Below are 11,239 nucleotides of genomic sequence, written 5' to 3'. Positions count from 1 at the left end.
TGGCAAGTGGGTAAAATCTTTTTTTTTTTTTTTAAAGATTTTATTTATTTATTTGACAGAGAGAGATCACAAGTAGGCAGAGAGGCAGGCAGAGAGAGAGAGGAGGAAGCAGGCTCCTTGCTGAGCAGAGAGCCCAATGCGGGACTCGATCCCAGGACCCTGAGATCATGACCTGAGCCGAAGGCAGCGGCTTAACCCACTGAGCCACCCAGGTGCCCGTGGGTAAAATCTTTTAAGAAAAACAAACAAAACCCAAATTCTAACCCATATTTATTGTCTCTGCAGTTGATTTGGCAATCTGTTACTTACTGGATTATTTTCGTGTGTGTTTTCAATTGCATGTATACTTGATTTAATGTGTATTTACCCAAGACATGTTATATATTCTGTGCTTTTTATTTTTTGTTCAACATAAGCACTTATTATAACCTTCTGCACATAAGAATTCAATAATCTATATTTATTTGAAAAATACAAGTATTTTCTGTATTGAAAGTGCATTAAGGAATCAAGGTAAGTGGGAATGAAAAGAAGTACCCATAACAGTTACCATCGTCTTATAGGCACGTATATGTTCAGAAGTGCTATTTTTCAAATCATGTTAAACCTAGATTAATTATAGAAAGAAAGCCCACCAGGGAAAATTAAACAGTATTTGGAATAAAATCATTTGGCCTAATTTTCATCACCACAGCTTTCAAAGAATACCACCAGCCATGCCAGGTATGCCAGACAATCCCATTGTCCGTTTTGGCCCTGTAGGACCCGGTGTAGTATAAACCATTCAGGTTTGCGGAGTGACACCTAGTGGGAAGAAAAATACACACAAAACAGTCAGACAAGAAAAATCGCCCTCCTACTAAAGCCCTTTCATTGACTAGCAATGATCAAAATTCATTTTGACTAAGAATCCTCCCATTTTGCCAGACAAGGGAATATTGATTAATTTCCCAAAGCCAGGAGATTGCTACAACAGATGGGTTTTTTCCACGGATGGATCTTAACTGCTGTAACAAATCTTAAGATACAACCCAGGTCACCTGCAGTGTCCTGTAGAAAAAAAAAAGCATTTCTGTTCTTAATGGCTTTTACACAGAAAAAGGGAAAACAAGCACACAAAAACACGACTTTGTAACCTTCGGCCTTTGAAAGCGTGGTGTCGGTTAACAAAACCGGGTTGGGCCAGGCGCTCTCTTGCCAGCTTCCCTGGATAATTCGACTTAGACATTCATCCTTCTGCTGCTGATACTCAGCTTTTGCACAGCAAACTCCCTTCCTCCCTCTTTAAAAATCGCCAACATGTCCATTATTTTAACCTCAAGGGTAGGAACAAACCTAAACCATGACTTAAACTTTTTCCAGCAATTAACCAACAATCATTTGTCTGAGTTGCCGAGTTAATTTTTTAACATATATCGTTCCAATCTAGATAAGTTGGTTGACTGATCATAAATTTTAAAATGTCCCACTTCCTCCTTTAAAACCTGTACATTTTGCCCCTGATATGGATAACCAAGAGCACGTGATAATTTTCTGTGTACTCTTAGGAATGAGTTGCTACCTATTTCTTTATTGATTAACCAATGAGAAGATGGCAGATAATAGGATATAAGGAGAACGTTCACAAGGGATAGTTCTGAAAAATCTATGGAAAGTACCTAAATTATTGAATCAAAAAAGTATATAATGTAACCTAGATGCTGAGTTTTGGCGTGGATCACTTAACCAGCTTAGTGATTTGCTATGGCTAACTCTCGAGTCTCCTAATTTAATGGGATATAACTGAAACCATGTACCCTAACTCTGCAAGTATCGAAAACCTACTGTGTCCTTAAAACTGCATAGAAAGTAATGTTAGAAAAAAAATACTTTAAACTGAGCCTCCTGATTTTATATTTTGGCCTATCTCTGTTTTCCTAGAGACCTTTACTATGTATACAGTTTTTTTTTTTTTAAAGATTTTATTTATTTATTTGACAGAGAGAGATCACGAGTAGGCAGAGAGGCAGGCAGAGAGAGAGAGAGGAGGAAGCAGGCTCCTGCTGAGCAGAGAGCCTGATGCGGGACTCGATCCCAGGACCCCGAGATCATGACCTGAGCCGAAGGCAGCGGCTTAACCCACTGAGCCACCCAGGCGCCCTATGTATACAGTTTTTATTGGGTCTGCGATTTGAATCCCATTAGGAAAATGGACTGCATGGTAAACATAAAAAATCTTGCAATTCTAAGACGAATTTTCCAGCTGTTTTTGAAGCAGAAACTGAACTTGCAACTAGCTGGGGAGACGGCTGGGGCTCCCTTGGTGAAGTGGTTGTGGGTATTGCATGAGCAAAGCAGAGAAGACATCCACACTCAGTGACTGGTTTGCTATGTGGCGGAAGGATGCCTTGTAGGTGAGGGATGGTTATGAAGTGCCACATTTCATGTACGTTACAAGAACTTGAGGATGCAAAAAAAAAAAAAAAAATGAGGGTAAGGAAGAAGAGGATGATAGGATTAAACAAGAGGACTTGGAGGCATGATAGAAATAGCACCAAACTTCTGGGAACAATGGACTTTTTCTCCACCTTTACTGATTTCGCACCTGTACAGACTTATCCTTTGGCTTCAAGGATAATGAAGGATTCTTTGGCAGCCCCGGCTACTGAACTGCCTTTCTTTGTCATCTCTGAACCCCTATATCTAGAGTCAAGTAAATCATTTATTTGCCCATGTTAATATGTGCTGGTTGTCCTTTAGATACAATAGCAGCCAGTCAATGAGGGAAGTTCATGGTAATGTTAACTGATAGGATTGTTATTTCTGTGTCTGGCCTTCTGTTCCAAATCAAACATTAAGAGATCTTGCAACTTAGTGATTTATGGGTAATAAGTTTTATATAATACTGATGATTTTTACATATGCTAATTTAGAAAGACAGGGGAGGAAAAAGGAGGAGGAAGAGAAGCCTTTTTAAAAGCACAAGAAAGGGCGCCTGGGTGGCTCAGTGGGTTAAGCTGCTGCCTTTGGCTCGGGTCCTGATCTCAGGGTTGGGGGATCGAGTCCCGCATCCGGCTCTCTGCTCAGCAGGGGGCCTGCTTCCCTTCCTTTCTCTCTGCCTGCTTCTCTGCCTGCTTGTGATCTCTCTCTGTCAAATGAATAAATGAAATCTTTAAAAAAAATAAATAAATAAAAGCACAAGAAAACCACTGGGGAAAAGACTCTCATCACCTTTGATTTGCCAAGATGGAAAGACACCATTGTTTCTCTGTCCTCTCTCACTGCTGTATGTGCTCTAGTTCCTTTACAAGTGACCAAAAATTACATGGACTCAAACTTTTAAAAAAGCAAGGTCCAGAGAAAACACTGTTTTTTTTTACAAGCACTTAGTTTCAGTTTGACACGCCATTCTACCTACCACTAGCTGTCTTGCCACAGAATCTACAACTCCAAAAGCAGCACATCCCATAATGTTCCTGATGTTCCTGGGGAGGAATCTCATGCTTTTAGGGAAAATTAACATATGCTTTGTCTACCTCCTTAATAAGATAGAGAATTGCAAAATGCTTTAAAGGTACTTACATCACAAAAATAAGGTTAAAATTTGGATTATGGGAACTTAATGCTTAATCTTCAATAATATGGAAAATCTGACACTCCAGAAACACTCACTTACTGAAGATTCCATAATGGAAAATCTTAATGTCTAGACATTTGAGGTGGTCCTTGTTTTCTAAAGAGAAAAGCCATTCAACACTTGTGCACTGCCTAGCAGTGGGAGCACATCTGCTTTGCAGACATAGCAGACCCATCAGGTTATTTTTAAGGAAGTTTACTGTATGAAGTTTCCATTCTTGCCTAAACTTTGTAATTACAACAAAGGGAGCTATCTGGAAAGCATCTTGGGTGGAGAACAGTTAAACGAGTCAAGAATACCTGGCCTAGAGAAGAGAAAATATTGAGGAATACAATAAATATCTTCTCAACCATTGCCTGCAGGGTTCTGTTGAAAGGGATTTACAGTTGCTCTATTAACTACTGAGAAAAAAATCTGGCAAGATATAGGAAGGCAGATTTCAAGTTAATAAAAGGAAAAACTGAGTGCAATTAAAAAATGGAATGAACTAGCTGAAAAAGTAACACTGAAATATTCAGCCAGAGGGTGGAGTTAGGTGTGAAGAAGATTGTAGAAGGGAAAACAGCATGGAGGATCCTCAAAAAGTTGAAAATAGAGGTGCTGTATGACCCAGCAATTGCTCTACTGGGTATTTACCCTACAGATACAAATGTAGTGATCCGAAGGGGCACATGCACCCGAATGTTTATAGCAGCAATGTCCACAATAGCCAAACTATGGAGAGAACCTAGATGTCCATCAACAGATGAATGGGTAAAAAAGATGTGGAACATATATATATAGTGGAATACTATGCAGTCATCAAAAGAAATGAAATCTTGCCATTTGCAAGGACGTGGATGGAACTAGAGGGTATTATGCTGAGCAAAATAAGTCAATCAGAGAAAGATAATTGTCGTATGATTTCTCTGATATGAGGAATCTGAGAAGCAGGGTGGGGGGGTCGTGGTGGGTAGGGAAGGAAAAAAATGAAACAAGATGGGACTGGGGAGGGAGACAAACCATAAGAGACTCTTAATCTCACAAAACAAACTGAGGGTTGCTGCGGGGAGGGAGGTGGCTGGGTTATGGACATTGGGGAGGGCATGTGCTACGGTGAGTGCTGGGAAGTGTGTAAGCCTGACGATTCACAGACCTGTACCTCTGGGGCTAATAATACATTATATGTTAATAAAAAATTAAAAATGTTAAAAAAGAGTATTGTAGAGGAAATTTCTGTATTGGGAGGAGCTTGGCTTCAGTGATGTAATGGAAGTCACAGTGATTGAAAAGTAGTTTTACACAGAAAAAATTACAAAAATAACACGGCCATTTCATATGATAGGAGAAGGTGAAGACCAAACTGGTTATTAGAACACTGAAAATATTTCTCCTATATAAATGTTCTCTATATCTTCATGTTTTTTGTGGTCAACTGTTTATAACTCACCCATTTTTGTTTTGCAAGCAATTTTGGCATAAGTCGTAATTTGATCTATTTCTATAACACCTCTCAAGCTTTATTAATGCACACAATGAACAAATCTTCAAAAATACTTCATCACTGAAGAATTCTAATAAGGATGATTACTTAATAATGTCAGTACTACAAAGGAGACAACATTACCTCATGTTATAATTAATGCTCACCAGTGAAATATCATCAACACCATCACAACTATGTTTATAAAATGCAAACCTGTTAAACCACCAGCCAGACCGATCTTCTTCTGCACAATTCCCTTCATAGTTGTCATTATCTCTGTCCCGTGTGCTGAACTTCATTCTTTGATGACTACCCCACCATTGCACCTCAGGATGAAGATTCCCTCCAAGCGAGTCTCCGGCTGTCCCCGAATATTCCCCAATATTCAACTCATAGGAATTCTAAAGGAAAAGAGGCAACTTCCACTATCAATTGTCATGATAATGTGTTAAATTAATGTTAAGAATTAATATTAATGTTAATAATATATTTATTTAATAACCAAAAGAACAGGTCCTATTACATATCTTTGTTTCCCCTGACTTCAGGGTTTATATTTTACACATTAATTCATGATGTTACTTATCTGAAAATTTCAGTACCTTTTCATCTCCAACTTTGAAAAGTTTATATTGTGCATAACGGCTATTTTTTTCAAAATCTGCAAGGTCAATTTTTAAAGTGTAGTCTCCTGCAAAAACAAAAACAAAAACAAAAACAAATAAGCAAGAAATTAGAGGATATTTCTGATGTGTGAGATGACATTGATTTATTCAGGTTTTAAAACAACTCCTGGCTCTAATTTACTTAAACCATTTCCTTCTGCCATGAGTCAGTTTTCAAAGAATGAACAGTGATTCCAGTGTGTTTACAACATGAACGTTTTATTGTGATATTTTACTTGAAAATAGCTAGAGACACAATATTAAAAGTGGGAGTTTTCTAGAGATCTATCACGGGTAAAAGCTGTGCAATTCACTTGACAAAGAACAACAGAAAATAAGCCATTATTTAGTTAATAGATTAAGAAATATAACAATGAGCAGTGCCGTGGTGGCCCAGTGGGTTAAGCATCCGACTCTTGATTTTGGCTCCGTTCATGATCTCAGGGTTGTGAGATCAAGTCCTGCATCAGGATCCACCCTGGGTATGGAGCCTGCTTAGGATTGTCTCTCTCCCTCACCCTCTGGCCCTCCTCCTGCTCACACACATGCCCTCTCTCTCTCTTTCTCTCTCTAGGAAAAAAAAAAAAAAAACCAAAAAACCTAACAATGAAAGAATAGAAGTTTTTTTTTTTTTTTTAAAGATTTTATTTATTTATTTGACAGAGAGAAATTACAAGTACACTGAGAGGCAGGCAGAGAGAGAGAGAAGGAAGCAGGCTCCCTGCTGAGCAGAGAGCCTGATGCGGGACTCGATCCCAGGACCCTGAGATCATGACCTGAGCCGAAGGCAGCGGCTTAACCCACTGAGCCACCCAGGCGCCCCGAAAGAATAGAAGTTTTAAGAAGTTCAAACATTTATCTTCTTTTTCTTATTTTCATTATTTTCTTAAAAGTAAATAATAATTGAACTAATTGGTATCCTCTTAGTGATCTTCTCTTCTACATTTTACCATCATTTGTAAATCACAAAGACTATTCTTTTTTTGAAAAACAGAACTATTGTCAGGAACCAGAAATTTATAAATCAAACTAATTGTTAGATCATATATATTCTATCCTTCTACTTTGACAACTAAAATTTCACAATGACCTAGAAGACTGGGTTTGAATTTCGTATCTTAGTCTTTTTGGGTTTCCAAGCCAGAATGTGGAGGCCCAGGGATAAGGACCCTCTGGACCCCATCACACAGGTCTCCTGTCTGGTCTGCCTCCTCTTTTCTTATCTCTATCCCCATCACTCACAGAAAGGGACCTTGTCCACATTTGTGGCTGTTCCAGGCTGCACGGGAAAGCTCTGTTTATACCCACACTAAAAGCTTTTGTTTTGCCTCCCCTCAGGCTTAAGGGTGTACTCACCAGCAGGACAATCTTTTCAAGGGGGATAGATAAAGGAGGCTTGCACAGGTCCTGGAAGCAAGCTCAGGGCTTTTTGGGCAGGGATTGCTGGATTAACCCTTACTGAGTGGGGAGAAGTGTGGGCTCTTGTTGGCCTTGGCAGTCTAGCCACACAGACCCTTCCTCCCATGCAGCTCTCTAATGTGGGATTCTGAGAGAGACCCTCTAATCTCATCAAAGACAATAAAGTTTATCTGAGCCAAGACTGTGAAGTGGATGAGAACAGTAAGGCAGGCTAAGTTAACTCTCCGAAAAAAATACTTCTGCATTGTCTAAGAGATATGACGTCAGACTCAATGTTTCAGGTAACCATCTTAATATCTTTATGGTCGATAAGTAAATATAAATGCAATTACAGGCCATTCCTAAATTAATGTTATTGCAAACGTTTCCAGTCAAAACTTATGTAATGGGCATAAAGCTATTTTCAGAGGAAGTTCACTAGCCTTAAGTGCTCTCACAATTAAAGAATTGCAAAAGCTTGGGTTTTCCTTGGGATGATGTGATATGTGGTTGTAAAGTCTAAAATTGCTAAATTCATTTTTATTGTCGTGGGAGTAGGAACCTGAATATCAGTGAAAACATGAAGGGGAAGGAGATGTGCTGGTAATGTGTCTCTGGGTAAATAAGCATTTAGTAATAATCTGACAAATGATTTTGAACTTTAGAAGGAGCCAGGAGTTACTTCTTAAGTTTTTCAAACTTTCAGTAAGAAACCAGATAAATATTAACGCGCAAAAAAAAGCAGGTATGGTAAGTGTTATATACCTATCATAAAACACTCCAAAGTAGGAAAATAAATACAACGAAGCAAGGGAAATCTTATGTAAATTTAGAGAGCATTGATCACAAGAAGGGCAAGCAAAGAAAGGTATCGGGCTTCTAGGATTATCTATCCTTTCTATTATTCTGGTGTCTCAAAGATCCCTATCATTAGAATCCAACTTATGAATTATGAATATAGAAAAAACAATCACTTTCCTTAACTTGGATGAAGGAAGCAAGCACTTGCTTTTTTTTTTTTTTTAAGATTTTATTTATTTATTTGACAGAGAGAGATCACAAGTAGGCAGAGAGGCAGGCAGAGAGAGAGGAGGAAGCAGGCTCCCTGCTGAGCAGAGAGCCCAATGTGGGACTGGATCCCAGGACCCTGAGATCATGACCTGAGCCGAAGGCAGCGGCTTAACCCACTGAGCCACCCAGGCGCCCCAAACACTTGCTTTCATGTTTAACGCACCACCAGTGGGATAGAGCACGCCTTCTTGAACAATACAATTGCCTTTTATAAAACATTCTGAATCAGACTTGAGTGGGACTCAGAACAATCTCGGATTTACACTCGAGGCAAGGAAGGGAATGAGGTAGAGTAAATGATCATGGAAATGAGAGGCTCAGAAAATTCATCACACAAATGATATTCTAGACAAGTATTGAACCCTAGTAGAAGATACCCAGGCAGTACATAAGACATGAGGGGAATTGCACAAGTATCTTCAATTTGAAATGTGTCAATAAAATGGCTCAATGGAGGGATAGATATGTGATTAAACTAATAAAAACAGTAAAATGTTAGTGTAGAAACTATGTGGTAATTTGACTCTTCTTTCAGTTTTGCTGGATCTTCGAAATTCTCAAAAATGAGAGCTGAGGGCGGTGGAGACAGGGACATTTATTACGGTATTTATTTGCAAAAACAGCGCCAATGCCCCAGTTGTTTGTCTCAACCTTTGCGATATGACTTTGTAACTCCTTCCATTAAGTCCATTTCTTTCCCCTTAAAATGTGCCAGTCCCGTGACTTGCTTTTACCAGAAGAAGGCAGTGAAAATGACCATGTGCCAGTTCTGAGGCTAGATCTCAGGCAACTTTCGTACTTGCCCTCTCTTTTTTGGAACTCTGCCTGAGCTACAGGAACAAGTTCAGGCCGGCTACCTGGAAGAGAGACTGTATAGAGCAGAGCCCAATCATTCCATCTGAGGGCAACCTATAGCAGCCAGCATCCCACAGACCAGGGAATTGGTCCTAGACCCACGAGCAAGTCCAGCCAACATCGGCGGCCCTGATGAGCAAAACTGCCCAGCCAACTTGTACATTTGTGAGCAATGGCTGTGGCTTCAAACCAGTAAATCTTGAAGTGGTTTGTTATATACTGTTACTGTGGCAATAGATAGCTGACCCAGTATAGATATTTTGAGGAACTCAAGGCAAGGAAGGATGATGACATTCCATTTCTTTTCTGGAAATAGAAAATAAATATATGAGAAATCTCCCACCCCCAATGCAGATCTAGTTTCTTTGCCTCTGGACCTAGTTTTCAGTGGCCATGTTGCATAAAAGGGATGATTGCCCAAAAGGGATGATTGCCTGCAAAACACAACAGTTACTGAATTGGTTCCGTTGCCTGTCATTTAGTGAAAAACATTTTATTGTTTTTTTTTTTAAATTGTACTTCAGGTGAATTTGATAACAGGCAAACCTTACCTTGTGTGGTCAATAAGTGAAGATTTTTATTTCCCAGCCAATATTCACCATTTTCCCGAACAAAATTTCCAAAGCCATTTTCATAGTCATTCCAGCCTCTAAAAAATTTAAAGTGAAAGCTGATTTTAGCAAAACCCAAAAGGACCTTTGTAGCAACCGAGGCGCTCACCCCTCCCAAACTACCACTACCACCCCCAGCATTTTTTCAATTAGTAAATGCACTTTCAATATTCTTTTTTTTTTCTTTAAAGATTTTATTTATTTATTTGACAGAGATCACGAGTAGGCAGAGAGGCAGGCAGAGAAAGAGGAAGAGAAGCAGGCTCCCTGGGGAGCAGAGAGCCTGATATGGGGCTCGATCCCAGAACCCTGGGATCATGACCTGAGCCGAAGGCAGAGGCTTTAACCCACCGAGCCACCCAGGCACCCCTCAATATTCTATTTAGAGAGTGAAATACTAATTATAGACCTCAGGATGTAATTTTTAAAAGGCTTAACTTTTTATGAATCTCACATATGCTAGTCCAAATAAATCCTATGTCATAATTAGCACACCTGTTGAAGTTCTCACTGCCATCAGATCGTCTTTGAATTACAGTCCATCCTCCTCCATCAGACATGTCACAGTAAACGGAGAATATTGTTGGGCTCTGGAGGGGTTTGATTTTGTAAAATCCACTGCGCTTATAACCATCATTAAAAATCTCTGAACAGTCTGTTTGCAAAACAAGGTAATATAATAATTTGTTATGTGTCTTCCTCCATGCCCCCCACGAGAGCCTCTGGATAAGATTACTCAATACTAATGGAGACAGATAAACACATGGTGTAGATAATCAGCTTTTTAAAATTGCATCTTGGACATATTCCAGTAGATATTAGGAAAGTCTTATTTCCTTTCCTACTATTTAATTATCATCTGACTCCTTGACATGATCATGAAAATAAAAGAGGGATTTGGTTTCTCATTTCTGATTTTTATGGAAAACAATTAAAAAATTATGTATGTTCAGTTAATTACAGTGTATTTAATTGGAACTTAGAGCTTTATCTGACAGCATAGTAGAAGTTATCTCTCTCCTAGGAAGCTGAAATGAAAGTAGAAATATAACCTCAAACAAATAATTTAATATGGGTTATCTTGACTCAGAGGATTAGATATCATTCTGAACAACTTGAGGTTATTTCAAAATAGTAATCTTCTTGTTAGATTCTTATAACTTCCCAGTCTCAACAGATTTTTCTTTTTTACTAACCCACTGAAATTTCTAACAGTCCATACATTCTTAGATGTTTTTGTGAAAACCTGTAAGCTTCTGTTATTCCTTTTATTCCTATGTTCTTCTTTGCCATATTTCTTTGATATTAAAGCAAACATATGTATCCATTTGTCAGCAAAAAGTAGTAGCTATTTCTTAAATTACTTGAGGACAAGATCAATTAATAGCCCACTGGGTCTCATCTAGGCTGATAGGTACAAACTTAGAGAATATGGCAAGGATGGACTTCACTATTGTTTCAATGTCATTTTAAACAATGTCATTGTTTAAAAGTTGGTTGAAGTAGTGGCCACTAGAAAGAGATGGTCTCAAAAATACCTAGTTATCGATTTTTGAGT

The 11,239-nt window shown here is 38.8% G+C and overlaps 1 protein-coding gene across 1 annotated transcript in view; it reads right to left on the bottom strand.

The window, feature by feature from the left end:
- Positions 1-265: 265 nt before the first annotated feature.
- Positions 266-11,239, bottom strand: part of FGL1 (fibrinogen like 1) — a 30,808-nt gene continuing 19,834 nt past the window's right edge. Inside the window, exons 4-8 of the mRNA XM_032329333.1 lie at positions 10,177-10,336; positions 9,622-9,719; positions 5,684-5,772; positions 5,295-5,482; positions 266-804 (exon numbers count right to left, since the gene is read on the bottom strand). Of these exons, the coding sequence (XP_032185224.1) occupies positions 645-804; positions 5,295-5,482; positions 5,684-5,772; positions 9,622-9,719; positions 10,177-10,336 (695 nt within the window). The 3' untranslated portion in view covers positions 266-644. The remainder of the gene's footprint in view (positions 805-5,294; positions 5,483-5,683; positions 5,773-9,621; positions 9,720-10,176; positions 10,337-11,239) is intronic.

Source organism: Mustela erminea, chromosome 21 (assembly GCF_009829155.1).
Source record: "Mustela erminea isolate mMusErm1 chromosome 21, mMusErm1.Pri, whole genome shotgun sequence".
In the NCBI taxonomy this organism is placed as follows: domain Eukaryota; kingdom Metazoa; phylum Chordata; class Mammalia; order Carnivora; family Mustelidae; genus Mustela; species Mustela erminea.
Note: the sequence above shows the minus strand (reverse complement) of the source record. Positions and strands in the feature narration are given on the sequence as shown.